This window comes from Oryx dammah, unplaced genomic scaffold, assembly GCF_014754425.2.
Source record: "Oryx dammah isolate SB20612 unplaced genomic scaffold, SCBI_Odam_1.1 HiC_scaffold_8, whole genome shotgun sequence".
Taxonomy (NCBI): Eukaryota; Metazoa; Chordata; class Mammalia; order Artiodactyla; family Bovidae; genus Oryx; species Oryx dammah.
The window spans coordinates 42,084,380-42,102,596 of NW_024070192.1; the positions used below are offsets into that span (position 1 = coordinate 42,084,380).

Consider the following 18,217-nt stretch of genomic DNA (forward strand, 5'->3'; position numbering starts at 1 on the left):
CTATGGTAATTGTTTACGGTGACTCTCATTCATCAGACCAGGATACATCCCCAACAGCCAGCACAGTCCTCTGCACAAGGCCACCGTGGCAGGAGTCAGAACAAGGCCATTTCCTGCCAGGGTGGCCTTTCCGCTGGTGTCTGGGCTCCACGAGGTAGGAGGAGGACAGTCTACAACCACCTCCGAGATCCCAGCAGAGTCAGTCACTCCACCTCACCGCAGCGCCTCCGTGGGGCCCCTCACCGCGCACTCCAGTCCTGGGAGGGGGCGTGGCCAGGGCGGGGAGGGGGGAGGCCCCGCCCTCCGGGGGGGAGTCACGTAGCTCTGCGGCAGCCGCAGCCTCATTTACAGAAGCCGGGGCTGGAGCCGCAGCTGTCGCGGATCTGAACGCGAGCTGTTCCTGTGGCTGCGCAGCTATCTCGCTGCGGACAGGTGAGCCCCGGGAGTTGCTCAGCATCTCCGCTTGCTCTCCCTGACTCTTCCCTCTGCCATCCTTGCCCTGCTCCTGCGGGGCCCTGGATGTGCCTTCTCGACTCTCTCCTTTCTGTCCACTCCACGGCTCAGCTTCTCCCACAACACCCCTTCCTTTTAGCTCTGATGCAGCTTTTCCGATTCCAAATCTTCCTCTGCCGGCTGGACTTTTCCTTGGTGTTAGCCTCTTCCACCCAAACCGTTTTAACCTCAGCCTGCTTCCTCTCCTAGGCTGAGTTCCCTTTCCAGTTCTCCTGCCTTCACGGTCCCCCTGAGCTAGGTCCTTCTCCTTGGCTAGTTAGCCTGTCTCACCATCATCTCCCCATAGGTCTCCTCCCTCCTTATCCTCAATCTCTTCCTCCCTTTCAATCCTGAGCCTCTGCTCCCATTCCCTTAAGGAATAGAGAAGAGGTTATGGAAGCCCGTGGCCGTTGTTTTTTTTTTTTTTTTTTTCACCACTGCTACTCCCTACCCCCACCCTTTCCTCCAGAAGCTGAGGGAAGAGGGATGACGGGTACTTTTGCCTCATTCTGAAGCCTCGGAAGTAAGTGCACCTTCCCTCAGGGCCCTGCTGAGTGAGGATGAGAAAAAGGAAATTGGAATGGCCAGGGCTTTTGCCTATCTGAAGAAGGGGCCAAATTCAGTGAAAGAAAGACTGGCATCTTTATTGAGGCAGTATTTTCATAAGACGACCTGTAGCTTTGGGGCTGTTCACCTCCCCACCCCCACCCTGGGGCTGGGAAGGGTGCCCGTCAGGGACAAAAGATGTGGGAACTGGGGCCCCGAGCCTGTTAGCTGCCCGAGAGACTGGTGCCATGTTGACGTCCAGGACTTGCGCCAAGGACTGCAACTCTGTTCCTAACCGTGCTTGTTGGGGTGGAAGGAAGAGGCCATTTGGCCCACATGAACAGGAGAGGAAGCAGAGGAGGTAGGGTCGGTGGGGTCCAGCATTTATACCTGTCTCCATTCCACAGAACTGTCACCATGCCCCACTCGTACCCAGCCCTTTCTGCTGAGCAGAAAAAGGAGTTGTCCGACATTGCCCTGCGGATTGTGGCCCCAGGCAAAGGCATTCTGGCCGCAGATGAGTCTGTAGGTAGGTGGGGCCCTGCGGTCAGGTGGGGAAGAGGTGGCCAAGGAGCTTGGGGATGACCTTGCCACCCTGCTTTGTTTGCCCCTCCCCAGGCAGCATGGCCAAGCGGCTGAGCCAAATCGGGGTGGAGAACACTGAGGAGAACCGCCGGCTGTACCGCCAGGTTCTGTTCAGTGCCGATGACCGTGTGAAGAAGTGCATCGGCGGTGTCATCTTCTTCCATGAGACACTCTACCAGAAAGACGATAACGGTGTCCCCTTCGTCCGCACCATCCAGGATAAGGGGATTGTCGTGGGCATCAAGGTGCCACCACTGGCCCTAGATGGGGGCTGAGCATGGAAATAGGTGTGTGTGCGTGTGCAGGGTGGCAGACAGGGTCCTGCCTGGGTTCAGTTCTGTGCCTGTGTTTCCCCTTCAGGTTGACAAGGGTGTAGTGCCTCTAGCCGGAACTGATGGAGAAACCACCACTCAAGGTACAGGAGGGGTGGGCTTCAGGACCACAGAGCTGTTGGGTGGCTGCTGCTGGCAAAGAGGAACAGAATAATGAGGTTGGCACTCTGCCTACAGGGCTGGATGGGCTCTCGGAGCGCTGTGCCCAGTACAAGAAGGATGGCGCTGACTTTGCCAAGTGGCGCTGCGTGCTGAAAATCAGTGAGCGCACACCCTCAGCACTTGCCATTCTGGAGAATGCCAATGTGCTGGCCCGCTATGCCAGCATCTGCCAGCAGGTGGGCCTATGTGTGTGTGAGGTGGTCAGATGGGTGTTCTGTGCCTGGTGGCAAGAGGGTTACATGGCTTTCTTCCATCCCACCTCCTGCCCCTCCTAAGCTACTCTGCTCTTACCTGCAGAATGGGATTGTGCCTATTGTAGAACCTGAGATTCTGCCTGATGGAGACCATGACCTCAAACGTTGCCAGTACGTTACAGAGAAGGTGAGTCCACCCCAGGCACAGACATACACCACAGGGAGAACCTGACAGGGAGCCTGTGCTCCACAATCCCTGGCTCAGATGCAGGCACTTTCCTCAAGCACATTTTTACTTGACCCCAGAACGTACCTGTGAGTCTGACCTGTATCCACTCTCACAGTTACACCCACTTTCCCCTAGGTAGGGAACATAATGGCAGGGGCCCAGAACCTTAGTTAACCTCCTCTGATCCCCAGGTCCTGGCTGCTGTGTACAAGGCCCTGAGTGACCATCACGTGTACCTGGAGGGCACCCTGCTCAAGCCCAACATGGTGACCCCTGGCCATGCCTGCCCCATTAAGTATAGCCCAGAGGAGATCGCCATGGCAACTGTCACTGCCCTGCGTCGCACTGTGCCCCCGGCTGTCCCAGGTACCACCCTGATTCCAAAGCTGTCCTTATCCCTAAGACCCATTCTCAGGTTCTTCTTGTGGCCTCCAAAAGTCTCTTACCCTGGAAAAATAAGGAGCGATCGATTGGTTTGTCTCCTCTTCTCTGTCCTAGGAGTGACCTTCCTGTCTGGGGGTCAGAGTGAAGAAGAGGCATCTCTCAACCTCAATGCTATCAACCGATGCCCCCTTCCCCGGCCGTGGGCCCTCACCTTCTCTTATGGGCGTGCCCTGCAGGCCTCTGCACTCAATGCCTGGCGAGGGCAACAGGACAATGCTGGGGCCGCCACTGAGGAGTTCATCAAGCGGGCCGAGGTTGGGAGCTAAAGGTGGTGGGTGGGGAGGTGGGGTGTGGGTGGGGAGGTGGGGTGTAGCTAGGCAGGCGGCAGCCCAGAGGCTCTAGCCTGGACAGGGTCAGGAACCTGTGGACTGGGTCAGCCTACTTACTCCCCTCCTTTTGCAGGTGAATGGGCTTGCAGCCCAGGGCAAGTATGAAGGTAGCGGAGAAGATGGTGGAGCAGCAGTGCAGTCCCTCTACATTGCCAACCACGCCTACTGAGTACCCCTCCACACCACAGCCCTTGGCCCAACCACCTGCGCCCAGTTTTGCCTGTAGTTATGGCCAGGGCCAAGTAGCCTTGCAGAGCAGAGATGCCTCCATCCAGCACTGAGTCCTCTTCCTTTGTTCTCCTCCCCTCCCCTCTCAGATTGCTGCACCTGGGACCATTGGATGGGAGGATAGGGAGCCCTCATGACTGAGGGCAGGAGAACTTGCTAGAAGTCAGAGCAGGATGCCTGGGTCTCCCCCCCAGCCTCTGCCATCCCCCACAATTTTCCCATGATGGGGTTGCTTCTCCTTGGGCTGTGCCTGCCCTCCCTCTCTCCTGGGGTCAGAGGGTAGGGCGGCAGCGCTGACTCATGCTTTGTGTGCATACCACATAGCAAATAAATGGTAGCAAAACATGCTACTTTGTCTGCATTTTTTACATATCTAATTTCACCTCCTAGTTTCTGATCTCTGTAGTGCCTCTGAGCCATCTTGGACTGTGGAGGTGGAAAGGGTGGATTTTGTTTTACTGGGCATTAAGTTTAGGGGGAGGGGCACATCCAGTCACCATTCTCAGCTCAGGCTCTTGTTGATGTCTGAGGCTGGAGCGAGGAGGTATGGAGGGCTGTGAGTCTTTCAGGAACTGCCACTTTAGAGGCACTTGACTGCAGCTGCAGAAGAATGGAGTGAGGCTGTGCTGTGCTTAGTCACTCAATCGTGTCCAACTCTTGGCAACTCCCATGGAATGTACCCTGCAAGGCTCCTCTGTTGTCCATGGGGATTCTCCAGGCAAGAATACTGGAGTAGGTTTGCCATGCCTCCTCCAGGGGATCTTCCTAATCCAGGGATTGAACCCAGGTCTCCTGCATTGTGGGTGGATTCTTTACCATCTGAGCCACTAGGGAAGCCCAGAGTGAGGCTAGACCCAAGCAACTTCTGATGGCAGCTTTTGTGCATGGCCCCAAACTGGGCAGAGGCAATGGGAGTCTCTCACCTCTCAGCTGTGTTGACACATTCCACCAGGGGAAGCCACTACAGGGGCAGCACCTGGGTTCTTGCCCAACAGGAAAATCCCCAACCTAAGCACTGCCAGACCCAGCACGGTTATCTAAGAGGTTGCCAAGGGCTGTTGCTCATTCCTGTCTGAGATAGATAGGGGCACAGAGGGAGCCAGTTTAAGGGTCTGGGCAAGAGTGACCTGGTGAGGTCTCATGCTCAACTTTGACCTCTTGGCCTGGGCGTTGGGAATAGGTTGAGACTCTGGGTCTATCTGAGCAGATGAAAGGACGAGAGAACCTACTGGGTGTGTTCTGTGTGAACTGCGGAGGCGATGCTCTACGTATCGTGCACAGCCAATGCTTCTCCCAAATAATTATTGCAGTATGGGAATGTAGGCTCAGTGTGGCCTGATCTTATATAAATAAAAATAGCTAACACTTATATAGCAGTCTCCTGCCAGGCCTTTACAGTTATTAACTCACATACTACAACAATTCTATATAAAGTAGGTACTATTGCAATTCCTATTTATTTATTTTAAAAAACAAATTTATTCCTTTTGGCTGAGCTATATGCATGCAGGATCTTAGTTCCCTGAGCAGGGATCGAATCCATGCCCCTGCAAAGTCTTAACCACTGGACCACCAGGGAATTCCCTGCTATCCCTATTTTAATATGAGGAAACAAGTTCGCTTCTCAAGATCGCTCAGGTGAAGTAAGGAGGCTGGGATTTGAACCAAATTTGAACAAGAAAGATCCAGAGTCTGTGCTCATGAGTTTGTAAGAATTTTAGTGAAGTGGCTCAGAGGTTAAAGCGTCTGCCTGCAATGCGCGAGACCTGGGTTCTATCCCTGGGTCAGGAAGATCCCCTGGAGAAGGAAATGGCAACCCACTCCAGTATTCTTGCTTGGAGAATCCCATGGACGGAGGAGCCTGGTGGGCTACAGTCCACAGGGTCGCAAAGAGTCGGACACGACTGAGCGACTTCACTTCATTCAGACTTTAACAACTTAGGAATGAATCCAAATGAATTTAAAAACTATCAAATGAGCTAAATACTCTAAAACAGGTACTACTAGCTTGCTCCTCAGGAAGAGGAGCTCTATAATAAGGATGATAAACAATGACCGTGATATGTGACTTTCCGTGTGCTCTTTATGAATGACCTCATTTTAGTCAGTATCTCCATTTTTCAGATGAGAAAATTGAGACTTACAGCTTCCCGTGGTCGCCCAGCTAGCACTTAACGATTGCAGAGTTTGCGCTCTTAATCCCTGGGGCCAGGAGTAGGTTCCACATGGAATCGGAGGGTGTCTTCCAGCAAAACCGAAACCCGCAGTTTCTCAACCAGCCGTTGACGCCGGGGCAGCCACCTTTCAAATTCCAAGAGAGGCTCTTTGCGGACCCCTTCTACCCCTCGCTGGAGAAGGAAACGGCAACCCACTCCAGTATTCTTGCCTGGAGAATCCTATGGACAGAGAAGCCTGGCGGGCTACAGTCCATGGGGTTGCAAGAGTCGGACACGACTGAACCTCATCACCACCTACACCTCGCAGGCTTCCTCCCGCCGGAGTGCCGCTAATGATTGGTCGCGACCGCGGCGGTGGGCGCGCCCCCTCCGTGCGGGTTTCCGATTGGGGGAGGCCTGCGCGGTCCCGCCCCTCGGCGGCAGGAGCGATCGGACGCAAGCATGGCGGCCGCCGGGGCCGCAGCTACGGACCTAGGTTCGGTGGCATTCGGGTCGGGGCTGCGGCTCGCGGAGTGCAAGGGAGGAATGCAGGGGTGGGGACTGTGGTGTGCCAGAGGTCTCGCGGACTGGGGGTCGGGGTTCGTCTCAGACAGGATTCTTTCAGACTCGGGCCCGGGCCCCTAGCCCGGGAATCCCTCGGAAGGCGGGCCGGGAGGCTCTGAGGACGTGTTGCCGGGGGCTCCTCCGCCTCCGGGGTGGGGCAGGCACCCGAGCCCACTGCTGGTTCCTCAGTGGATCCCTCCGTTCCCCCCAGAGGTGGTCCGAGGCAAGCGCGCCGCCCTCTTCTTCGCCACGGTGGTCATCGTGCTAGGGTTGCCGCTCTGGTGGAAGACCACGGAGACCTACCGGGCCCCGTTGCCTTACTCCCAGATCAGCGGGCTGAATTCCCTGAAGGTAAGACCTCAGGGGTGGAGGACCAAGGGACAGCCCAGGAAGATGGAGACTCAGCTGATGGCTCTGATGCTTCTTCCCGCAGCTGCGGCTAATGGTGCCGGTCACTGTAGTGTTTACCCAGGAGTCAGTGCCATTGGATGACCAGGAAAAGCTGCCTTTCACCGTTGTGCATGAGAGAGAGATCCCTCTGAAGTGTGAGTTCCTGGGGGATCAGTGTTGCCTTTCTGAGCTCAGTCCACAGATAGATTGGCTAGGAGGAGCATGTGTGTGTGTCTGACTCTTTGCAACCCAATGGACTGAAGCCCGCCAAGCTCCTCTATCTATGGGATTTCCAGGCAAGAATACTGGAGTGGGTTGCCATTTCCTCCTCCAGGGGATCTTCCCGACCCAGGGATTGAACCCGCGTCCCTTGCATCTCCTGCATTGGCAGGCGGATTCTTTACCACTGCGCCACCTGGGAAGCCCAGGAGGACATGGGTACCCTGAAAAAGTGGTTTAAAACTTATTTTAAAAGCCCTCTCTAAATGAACACTGTGTTTGCTGAGGGGGCGGGGAAAAGCTTTAAATTCAGTATTCACGATTAACATGGCAATTTTTTTCATAAAACAATTGTGCAATACCTGATCAGCAGTAGGTGATGCTCATTAGGGGACCGAGGAGGATGTGGGGTGTAATGGAATGAACACAGGATTTGGAATCAATTTGAACTTGTATACAGGCCTTATTCATTTTAACAATAGCACTTTACGGAGTGTGAGGCACTTTTCTTGTGTGCTTAGTTACTCAGTCATGTTTGGACTCTTTGCCACCCCATGGACTGTAGCCCTCCAGGCTCCCCTGTCCATGGGGATTCTCCAGGCAAGAATACTGGAGTGGATTGCCATGCCCTCCTCCAGGGGATCTTCCAACCAAGAGATCAAACCAAGGTCTCCCGCATTGCAGGCGAATTCTACACCATCTGAACCACCAGGGAAGCACTTTTCCTAGGTATCAGGAATTTGGAGATGAATAAGAAAATGATAATGGTTTCAAGAAATCCATAGGTAGGGGAGAGAGACAGAGAAAGAAATCAATGTAGAAGTATATAAGTATATACGAAACAGAGACTGTGCTTAAGAAAGAGACTATAACTGTGAGGAAAAGAAAGGTAGAGAAGGTTTTGAGGGCTGTAATTTTTTTTTTAAGAGACAGCATTTATTGTTTTTTAAACAACCTCTGCATTATTATTTTGGGCTGTGCTGGGTCTTCACTGCAGTGTGCAGGCTTCTCACTGAGGTGGTTTCTCTTGTTGTGGAGCAGACTCATTAGTTGTGGCACACAGGCTCAGTTGTTCAGTGACATGTGGAATCTTCCTGGACCAGGGATCGAACCTATGTCCCTTGCTTTGGCAGGTGGACTCTTATGCACTGCGCCACTAAGGAAGTCCCGAGGATTGTACTTTTTAAGACAGATTTTTAAAGGAAGTGTAGGAATTCAGGTTAAATGAGAAAGTGAGGAAGGGATAACATTAGGATAACTAATATTAGTTGTTCATTATATGCCAGAAACTAGGTGAAACACTTTATTTACATGTGTTGCCTCATTTAATCCTAACATTATGACCTCCATTTTGTTAAGATTCTCCTTTTTCTTTTATTATATATCAGCTCTTCCTACCCTGTTCCAATATATTTCTTTTCATTGATTTGTTGGAGAAACCAGGTCCTTTGTTTGTTAGAACATCTCACATTCTGGATTTGGCAGATTTTTTTAACGTATTCCTTTATTATCCTTATTTCCTATAAACTGATAGTTAGATCTAGTGGTTTGTTTAAAATCAGGCTCAGGTTTTTCTTTTTTTTAACTAAAAATATTTTTTTCTTTTGGTTGCACTGTGTGACATGCAGGATCTTAGTTCCCTGACCAGGGATCAAACCCAGCCCCCTCTATTGGGAGTGTGGAATCTCAGCCACTGGACCACCAGGGAAGTCCTGACGTGTCCGTTCTCTATGTCTGACTCTCTATTCCAGCATCTTTTTTTTATCAAGAATGTGTACTGAGTTTAATTCTTTTGAGGCATTTATTGAAATAATCATATGGTTTTCCTCTTTATACCTTTTCATTGTAATGAATATTGTAGTAGATTTCCCTGTGGGGAGGATACTTCAGGTTTAAGGTACACAGGGAGAGGCAAGAGCTGGGCAGGTGGACGAGGTGGAGTGCCGTGTATTTATATCATCCATGGTTTTTCAGGAGGCTCTAGTGGAAAGAACCTGCCTGCCAGTGCAGGAAATGCAAGAGACTTGAGTTTGATCCCTACATCAGGAAGATCCTCTGGAGGAGGGCATGGCAACCCACTCCAGTATTCTTGCCCAGAAAATCCCATGGACAGAGGGGCCTGGTGGGCTACAGTCCACGGGGTCAGAAAGAGTCAGACACCACTGAGCATGCACACACAGTCTGCATAAATCATTAGAACTGGCTGTAGCTTCTTGGTCTTTCTCTGCACATCATCATCTTGCCCTCCAGGATGCTGGACAGTGTTAGGGCTGGAAAGGTGGGCTCTTTTCATTATGCCTCTTTCTTTTCTCTCAGATAAACTGAAAATCAAATGCCGTTTTCAGAAGGCCTATCGGAAGGCTTTGGATCATGAGGAGGCGGCCCTGTCACTGGGCAATATTCAAGGTACTGGAAGGGGTGATCAGTTTTAACAGGAAGCCCTCTTTTTCCTTCTGATCTCTAAGTGTGTAGTTTCCATACTTTGTCTTTTTTTTTTTTTTTGGCTGCATCATGCAGCTTGTGGCTATCTCATTGAACCCGGGCCATGGCAATGGGAAAGCCCAGAATCCTGACCACTAGGCCACCAGGGAATTCCCGCCATCCCTTGTCTTAACTCTAGAACCTCTCTGGGAAAGCTGGGAGTGAGAGACCTTGTGTCTCAGCACAGGCCACTGAAGGCCAAACCTGGCCACCATGTCAGCTGGGTGTGAGTGGGAGGTGGAGTGATGGACTAGGCATCCTGGGGGAGCCAGAGGGAAGAGGGAATGGTGTTTTCTGCTCCTGGTAAACCCCCTGCTCTCGTCTCCAGAGGCAGAAGCCATGTTAGCTGAGCCATCGGAGCAAGCAGAGGGCTCCCTGACAGTGTACGTGATCTCTGAACGCTGCTCGCTCCTCCCTCAGGTAGGGTGAGCAGACAGGCTGCGGCTTGGCCGTCTCCCTACAGCTCGTCCTCACCTAAGTCTCCTGGTTGCGGGATTGCCCATTCCTTCCATTTGCTGCAGAAAACTCCGCAAGTATTTTTTTAAAAAGAATGCAAATAGGGATTGTTTTCATTGACTCTGGGTCTTTCTAAATCCAAGGCTTGGAGATGGTTAAAGTTCCAATTTAAAGTGGGGGAAAAAAGTCAGTAGGATTAAAGAAGCCACTTTGAATGGGCTGGGATGATAATATGAGCCACACATTGATCTTTTCACTTACTGAGCAAAAGGCTCAGTGGGAGCTGTACCACGTACATTTTATTTAATTTATTTATTAAAATATTATTTATTTGATTGTGCCGGGTCTTAGTTGCGGCACATGAGATCTTTGATCTTTGTTGTACCATACGGGGTCTTTAGTTGTATGTGGCGTGTGAACTTAGTTGCGGCCTGTGGGATCTAGTTCCTTGACTAGGGATCGAACCCAGGCCCTCTGCATTGGGAGCATAGAGTCTTAGCCACTGGACCATCAGGGAAGTCCCTTATTTTTAAATTTATAATGAAATGTTAATTATTACAAAAAGATGAAAGAAAATTTTAATGAACATGCATTTCCCATTCCCAGTTTGCAAAGTACAGTACAACCCTGTGTATCTCCATGGTTATACCCCATTCCCTTTCAGCCCAAGGCAACCATAGTTTTTGTGTATCATTCTCTTACTTTTCTTTCAGGTTTTACCACATGTTATATCTCTATAAGCACCATGCTTAATTTTACCTGTTTTTGAACTTTATGTAAATGGCATAATAGATTGCGTGTTCTTCTCCAGTTTTCACTTTGCTCGACCTTTATGTTTGAGTCATTCATGATGTCTAGTTGAATCTAATGCGTTCATTTAAAATTCTGCCTTATGTTTCATTGTATAAACATATCACAGTTTATCCATTCTGTCGCGAACAGGCATGTGGATTGTCTCCAGTTTTATCCTATTACAAATAATGCTGCCATGAAAATTCTTGTACTTGCCTCTTTGCCATGTGCTGTCTGCTTATATCAAACTTGCCAGTGGTTTGTTTCTTCTTGCTCAGTGTGCCGTCTCTTAGTTTCTAGCCCACAAAGATAGAGCTGTTGCCTGGACCTGTGTCGACTGGGAAGGAGAAGAGAACTGAAATGAATGAAAACACTCACATAGCCCCATAGTTCAGAGATGCTGAGATAATTAGTTCACTGTGAATCAAGAGAGAGGTGCAGACCTGCTGGTCGGTGGCAAAAGACCAGATTCTCAAAGACAGGAGCCAGAGTGCTCCTCTGCTTTCTTCCCTGACCTGTGTGGGCCTCCTGTCCCTTGCTTGCCCCTCAGGACATGATGAGCTACATTGGGCCCAAGAGGATGGCAGTTGTGCGGGGGATAATGCACCGGGAGGCCTTTAACATCATCGGCCGCCGCATCGTCCAGGTAGCCCAGGCCATGTCTTTGACTGAGGATGTTCTTGCTGCAGCCCTGGCTGACCACCTTCCCGAGGACAAGTGGAGCTCTGATAAGAGGCGGCCTCTCAAGTCCAGCTTGGGTAGGATGTCCCGGCTTTTGCCAGGGGAAGGAAGAGGGAAATGAATTATCTGGAGACACTGGGGTGGGAGGGGAATCTACATGCAGATGCTTCACTCCTTTCTTCTGTGATTTCATAAAAGTATTTATTTTTAATTGAAGGATAATTGCTTTACAATATGGTGTTGGTTTCTGCCCTACATCAGCATGAATCAGCCATAGGTTTTAGTTTCATTTTTCTTAAAAAATTTTTTTGTTTATTTATTTGGCTGTGCGAAATCGTAGTTGCAGCATGGGGGATCTAGTTCCTTGACCAAGGATTGAACCCCGGCCCCCTGCATTGGGAGTGCAGAGTCTTAGCCACTGGACCACCAGAGAAGTCTCTCATCTTTTTCTTAAAGTACTCGGTGTTCCTTACCCCAGTTTTATCCTCGCTTTGTTTCCATGATGGCAATCAGGCCCCTTCCAGAGGGAAACAAGTGCAGCTTAGCCAGGGATACAGGTTTGCCTTTGATCCATAGGAACCCCTGGCTTCCCTGACTCCTGTTTCTTTAGGCTATGAAATCACCTTCAGTTTACTCAACCCTGACCCCAAGTCCCATGACGTGCACTGGGACATCGAGGGGGCTGTCCGGCGCTACGTGCAGCCCTTCCTGAGAGCCCTCAGTGCAGCAGGAAACTTCTCTGTGGACTCGCAGGTGAGACTAGGAGCAAGCTGAAGAGCCCTGTTCCTGGGTACACCACCCTTTGCCGTCCTGCACCATCGTTTCCTACCATACATATTTAGCCTTTACAAGTGGAGTCTGTTCTTCTGGCTCTTTGAGCTTGCTGGTTGGTTAGGAAATTCCTGTGTATGTATATGGTTCTGGGGTCTACTTTCCCTCCTTGGTGTCCAGCTTGGGGAATTTTGTCAGTGCTTGTTAAAAAACTAACTTCCTTATGGCTCCTTCTGGAACTGTATACAACAGTTTTACTATCCTACAAATTTATTTAAAAACACACAGGCAGTTTGGGATTGACGTGTACACACTGCTGTATTTAAAATGGATAACCCAACAGGGACCTAGTGTATAGAACACTCTGCTCAGTGTTATGTGGCAGCCTAGATGGGAGGGGAGTTTGGGAGAGAATAGATACATGTATATGTATATATGTATGGCTGAGTCCCTTTGCTGTCCATGTGAAACTATCTCAACATTGTTAATTGACTATACTTTGGTATAAAATCGGAGAAGGCAATGGCACCCCACTCCAGTACTCTTGCCTGGAAAATCCCAAAAATGGAGGAGGCTGGTAGGCTGTGGTCCGTAGGGTCGCTAAGAGTCAGACACAACTGAGCGACTTCACTTTCACTTTTCACTTTCATGCATTGGAGAAGGAAATGGCAACCCACTCCAGTATTCTTGCCTGGAGAATCCCAGGGACGGGGAGCCTGGTGGGCTGCCGTCTATGGCGTTGCACAGAGTCGGACACGACTGAAGCAACTTAGCAGCAGCAGCAGCTGCAGTATAAAATAGTTAAAAAACACTTCCTGAAATATGTTAACATAGTAACAATAAAGACGTGAAGAATGTAGTTTTCTGAATCACACAGTGTCCTTTTTAGGGAAAATGTGGGAGACATTTTTATCAGGTCTTGGTAGTGGGAGTAATTAACTTCTGAATAGCTGACTTGATTTGATCTGTGGACACTGAATTATGCTCTTTTTTGTTTAGGCTTTTGGAGAGCCTGGTAAAATAATATGTTCAAAGCATGGATTTAGTGTGTTAACTTTATCCTTAGCTTTGTTTTTTTCTTTTTTTCCCTAGTCCTGTTTTCTCTCAGCCTTGATTTTTTTTTAATTAATTTTCTTTTTTTAAATTGAAGGACAGTTGCTTTACAGAATTGCGTTGGTTTCTGCCAAACAGCAACATGAATCAACCATAGGTATACATAAGCCTTGATTTTTGTCTCTCATATTTTCCCTGCCTAATTGTTATCTTTTTGAGAACACACTGGACTATCAATCAACAGACAAAATAACACGTTTTTCCTCTTTGTTCTGCAGATCCTTTACTATGCAGTGTTGGGGGTAAACCCCCGCTTTGACTCAGCTTCCTCCAGCTACTACTTGGCCGCACACAGCCTCCCCCATGTCATCAACCCCGTGGAGTCCCGGCTGGGTGAGATCCTGAGGTTGAGGGTCTCTCTGGCAGGCCAGGGAAGGACCCGGTAGGCTCAGCCTGGGGTGGGAAGTGGGTTGTATATAGTGACGGCTCCCAGGTTGGCTTGGTCCGAGAGTGTTGAGGAGGTGCTGGGCTTTTAGGCTCCTTTCCCATGATAGTCTCCACTTCCACACTGTCATAGCCAAAAGCACTTATTAAGCATTCCATGCACTTTTTATAAACACATGGATCATCCCTGCAAACCATCCAGGGAAGATACAGCCACACTTTCTTGTAAGAAAGACGATAGTAGCAGTACGTGAAGGTGGAATTTGAGTTGATAGTTCTGCTGATTGAGGAACCTTGAAGCTGGGATTCCAGTTTTTCATTTTGGGGCTGGATCCTGGGAAGAGGAGGTTTGACCGAGAACTGTAACAGAGGCAAACCAAGGGGAGTAAATCACTAGCTGTGGAATTTCAGGGTTAGGCCAGCGTGTATCAAGGGCTGTGGGAGGGACAACACGAGAGGCCTTGGTGAATCCTTCCTCCCTTCCTCCTTCCCTTCAAAGACTGAGGGACTGCTTAATGGCATGACTGTCTACAGAGAGAGAGATTTCAGGCTAGGCCACTATGAGCTCAGAGGCAAAAGAGTTAAGAGTGCATAGATATTCTGGAAGCTCAGGAAAGTTTACTGCGGATGACTTTGAGAGAGTGACCAAGTTGAGGCTGGCCAGGCAGGCAGGCAGGCGCTAGATCACCACTTTAAGATGCTTGAACTTTAACCTGGTAAGAGTGGCTGGTTGCAGAAGGATATGAAGCAGGGACTGACCCAAGGTCAGATTTATCCTTGTGCCTAAGAACAGGTTATAGTAATATGGGTGCAATATGGTAGTGGGCCAGAGAGCAGTCGGTGGCAGGGTATGGTGTGGGGGTCTGTTGGAGGAGGGGCGATTCGGGGGCAGGAATGCACTTTCAGGGGAGTGGCACATGTTGGGAGAATGTTGAGGTTCTTTACCACAGACACCCAGGCCCGGAGGATATCTTAGTGATTATCAGCTGGGGAAACTGAGGTACAGAGTGCCCAGCAGTCAGCGGCTGACCTGGAACTAAGATCTGGATCCAACCTGCTGTGCTGACTCCCCTTCTCCTTGTGCCCCAGGATCCAGCGCCGCCTCCCTTTACCCCGTGCTCAACTTTCTCCTCTACGTTCCGGAGCTTGCCCACTCCCCGCTGTACATTCAGGACAAGGACGGGGCTCCAGTGGCCACCAACGCCTTCCACAGTCCCCGCTGGGGTGGCATTATGGTAAATGGTCACACCGTGCAGAGCCCAGAGCCCAAGCTTCAGGGACAGACTGATGTTCCCTGAGACTGTTCCTTCTGCTATTCCTCCGTAGCCCGGCCTGAGTGTGTTGGGGAGGTGAGGGCACCTCCTCGGCCGGCCCCACCGCTTCTTGTTTCCATCAGTGTTGCTATAATCAGCCCGTTTTGCACTTGGCAGTTTGCACTGACTTAGGACTATTCTATGTGTAACTTAGATCCAGGCCCTATCTGTGGGAGTCTTACAAGATTGGGAACTCTGTCTCCCCTATAAGATTGGGAGTTTCTCATGGGTAGGAACTCTAAAATGGAATACAGATATTTCATTTTCTTTTTTTTTTTATTTATAAATATTTCTTTAATAAGATTTGTGAGGGGGTAATGGAGATATAGGGCTTCCCAGGTGGTGGTAGTGGTAAAGAAGCCGCCTGCCAGTGCAGGAGATAAAAGAGATGTGGGTTTGATCCCTGGGTCGGGAAGATCCTCTGGAGAAGGAAATGGCAACTCACTCTAGTGTTCCTGCCTGGAAAATTCCATGGACAGAGGAGCCTGGCTGTAGTCCATAGGGTTGCACAGAGTCAGAAATGACTGATAATAGTGGAGATTATGTATATAAGACTCCTAATAGCAGGTATTCCAGACATATTTGGTTTGTCATTTTTAAAGAGCACAGAGTATGTTTTCCTTTTCTCTCGTGGCCCCCAGAGGGTCTGGGGCAGAGCTGTGCACGGTCGTGGCATGATGTTGAGGCCACCTTGTTGCCCCCTGCAGGTATACAACGTGGACCCGAAAGCCTACAACGGCTCGCAGCTGCCGGTGAGAGTCGAGGTGGACATGATTCGGGTTATGGAGGTGTTCCTGGCTCAGTTGCGGTGAGGCCCTGGGGGATCCGCTTGGGGGCGTGGCTACTGAGTCTGACTCTTGCCTGGAGTGAACTCTCACCTGGCAGGGATACCTTGGCTGTACCTGGAGCCCCAAGGAAACCAAGAAAAGTTTCCAAGAATCCCTTCATCTTTCTCCTAAGACAGACTAGTTGCTGACAAAGACTGTTTTAGGAAAAATAGCCTCATGAATCTGTGGTGGCTCAGTGGTAAAGAATCCGCCTGCCAATACAGGAGACGTGGGTTCCATCCCTGGATCGGGAAGATCCCCTAGAGGAGGAAGTGGCAATCCACTCCAGTATTCTTGCTTGGGAAATCCCATGGACAGAGGAGCCTGACGGGCTACAGTCCACGGGTAAACTTCAACAACAAGAACAAAAAGTGAGATCATTGGTTAAAGTGGAGCTTGGGGCTTGGAACTGCTTAGGGTTGTGTCTCACCCCCTACGACCCTGAGGTGCTTCCTACAACCCCTGTGGTTCTGGGTGAGATGGAAAATCTTGATAGTTACTCTAGGAATCTCGACCATTTTCTCGCACCTTGTGGTCTCTGCTCCTTTGATCTTCTGCGCTGTTCCTACAGGCTGCTCTTTGGGATTGCTCAGCCCCAGCTGCCTCCAAAATGCCTGTTTTGGGGGCCTAAGAGTGAAGGGATAATGACCTGGGAGTTAGACCGGTTACTCTGGGCCCGGTCCGTGGAGAACCTAGCCACAGCCACCACCACTCTCACCTCCCTGGCCCAGCTTCTGGGCAAGATCAGCAATATTGTCATCAAGGACGACGTGGCATCTGAGGTAAGCAGGCAGGGGATGCATTCTGTGGCTTAGGACTGGAGTGGCCAGCAACGGCCAGGGAGTGGTGAAGGCAGAGAGCCATTTGAGGTTCAGAGAGTGTGTGGGCATGCCATCCTCAGTGCCCAGGCTTCCTCTAGAGGGCAGTGCCAGCTCCCCAGGAGGAGTGCAGTGTGGGTGTGAAGTGTTAAACGGGCACTAAGAAGATAACCCCTGGCCCTTTTATACTGGCTGCCATATATCCTGGGTGAACTTCAAGCAACCTGCCTGGTAGATAGATGACACAGTGGGGCCCTCTCCCATCCCTCCCTACCAACTGATGCCTCAGACTTTTTGGTAACACCCTGCCCCTTCCTAGGTATACAGGGCTGTAGCTGCAGTCCAGAAGGCGGCAGAGGAGTTGTCCTCTGGGCACCTGTCCTCTGCCTTCGCTGCCAGCCAGGAAGCTGTGACATCCTCGGAGCGTGCCTTTTTTGATCCCTCGCTCCTCCACCTCCTCTATTTCCCTGATGACCAGAAGTTTGCCATCTACATCCCGCTCTTCCTGCCCATGGCTGTGCCCATCCTCTTGTCCCTGTTCAAAATCTTCCTGGAGACTCGCAAGTCCTGGAAAAAGCCTGAGAAGACAGACTGAGTAGGGTGGCATCACAGTAGGAAGCCTTCCTTTGCAGCCAGGAGGGGAGGTGTTAGATTGAGAGGCACATGACGGGGCCTGCCACAAATGATTTGTCTCCAGCCTGCTCTGTTGCCACTCCAGCAGCCAAAGTCTAACACTCCAAGAGGGTTTCCTCTTTCCTGTCCTCCCCATTCTTGTGGCTCAGGTCCCTCCCACTCTTCATCTCCTCCCCCCACTCCAACCCCCAAACCTCGAAAGACCCAATCTGGGTCTCCTTACCTGCCTTGAACTTGAAGGCCTTTTACTATCTCCTGCTGCAGCAGGGGCAGCTTATCTTTCTGCCCTGTTCCTCACAGTCCTCTTGCACTGAGCGGGAGCATTAGGGAAAAGCCCTGGGTGGGATCTAGGGCCCTTCCCTCCTGCTGCTCTCTGATCCCTCAGAGAGAGCCCTAGCACTGCTCTTCTAGAAGGGGCCAGGCCCCTGTCCTCTCTGGGGCCTTCTCCCTTCCTCCTGGGTGGCTACACTTGGTGGGCGCAGCCTGATGCTGTGTGTGGCAGAGGTTCCCTTCCTCATCCCTTTATAGAGGCAGTGTGGTACAGTGGGGAGTTCTGGACTTGGGATCCAACATGTCTGAATTCAACCCTTGCTTCTGCACTTAATATCAGGGGAGCTTTGAATAAGCTACTTAATCCTCTCTGAGCCTCAGTTTTTCTTTTGTTAAAATAGCACTAATGACACCTCCCTTACAGGGTGGTTGTGAGGATTAAATGTGATGAGCGTGTGAAAGTGTCTGGCATATTCTAGGCTCTCAATAAACATTGGTTGAATATGAACTGGAATGATACAAAGTGTGATCATACCTTTCATTCTTCATTCGTGTGTAAGTCATGGTTTCCCCCTGTCTGTCTTCCTGGGCTCACTGGGTCCATTTTACTTCCACCTAGCCAGGTGCCCTTCCTACCTTCCTGTCCTGGAGGGCCCTGTGGTGGCTAGACATTGTAGGCTGTTGTCCCTCAGAATTTCCTGGGTTATCTGCAGGGGGTCTGGGAGAGGAGTAGCAGTGTAAGCTCTCAGATGCTAACTGATTCATAAATTCTAAAAAAGAATATACAGTTGGCCCTTGAACAACGTAG

At 50.5% G+C, this 18,217-nt stretch overlaps 2 protein-coding genes across 3 annotated transcripts; both read left to right on the forward strand.

The window, feature by feature from the left end:
- Positions 1-7: 7 nt before the first annotated feature.
- On the forward strand, positions 8-3,888 carry ALDOC (aldolase, fructose-bisphosphate C). Of its 2 annotated transcripts, XM_040243932.1 has the most exons (9): positions 8-432; positions 1,446-1,567; positions 1,657-1,868; positions 1,984-2,038; positions 2,133-2,293; positions 2,415-2,498; positions 2,732-2,906; positions 3,039-3,238; positions 3,387-3,888. In XM_040243932.1, the coding sequence occupies exons 2-9, from the start codon at positions 1,456-1,458 to the stop codon at positions 3,480-3,482; spliced, it is 1,095 nt and encodes a 364-aa protein (XP_040099866.1). In that variant the 5' UTR covers positions 8-432; positions 1,446-1,455; the 3' UTR covers positions 3,483-3,888. The 2 variants fall into 2 exon arrangements, with proteins under 2 accessions (XP_040099866.1, XP_040099865.1); XM_040243931.1 differs by having other exon boundaries at positions 291-432; positions 2,732-3,238.
- Positions 3,889-6,132: 2,244 nt separating this feature from the next.
- On the forward strand, positions 6,133-17,926 carry PIGS (phosphatidylinositol glycan anchor biosynthesis class S). Its single transcript, XM_040243933.1, has 12 exons — positions 6,133-6,193; positions 6,473-6,612; positions 6,695-6,806; positions 9,187-9,276; positions 9,680-9,771; positions 11,150-11,357; positions 11,891-12,033; positions 13,383-13,497; positions 14,638-14,783; positions 15,569-15,669; positions 16,260-16,470; positions 16,826-17,926. The coding sequence occupies exons 1-12, from the start codon at positions 6,160-6,162 to the stop codon at positions 17,099-17,101; spliced, it is 1,668 nt and encodes a 555-aa protein (XP_040099867.1). The 5' UTR covers positions 6,133-6,159; the 3' UTR covers positions 17,102-17,926.
- The last annotated feature ends 291 nt before the right edge of the window (positions 17,927-18,217 follow it).

Bases quoted from the DNA above. Each gene is read 5' to 3' on its own strand.
- ALDOC (XM_040243931.1), top strand. From the start codon at position 1,456: ATGCCCCACTCGTACCCAGCCCTTTCTGCTGAGCAGAAAAAGGAGTTG. The intron at 1,869-1,983 runs GTGCCACCACTG...TTTCCCCTTCAG, and splicing joins GGATTGTCGTGGGCATCAAG to GTTGACAAGGGTGTAGTGCC. The intron at 2,294-2,414 runs GTGGGCCTATGT...TCTTACCTGCAG, and splicing joins ATGCCAGCATCTGCCAGCAG to AATGGGATTGTGCCTATTGT.
- PIGS (XM_040243933.1), top strand. From the start codon at position 6,160: ATGGCGGCCGCCGGGGCCGCAGCTACGGACCTAG. The intron at 6,613-6,694 runs GTAAGACCTCAG...TTCTTCCCGCAG, and splicing joins GCGGGCTGAATTCCCTGAAG to CTGCGGCTAATGGTGCCGGT. The intron at 13,498-14,637 runs GTGAGATCCTGA...CTTGTGCCCCAG, and splicing joins CCCCGTGGAGTCCCGGCTGG to GATCCAGCGCCGCCTCCCTT.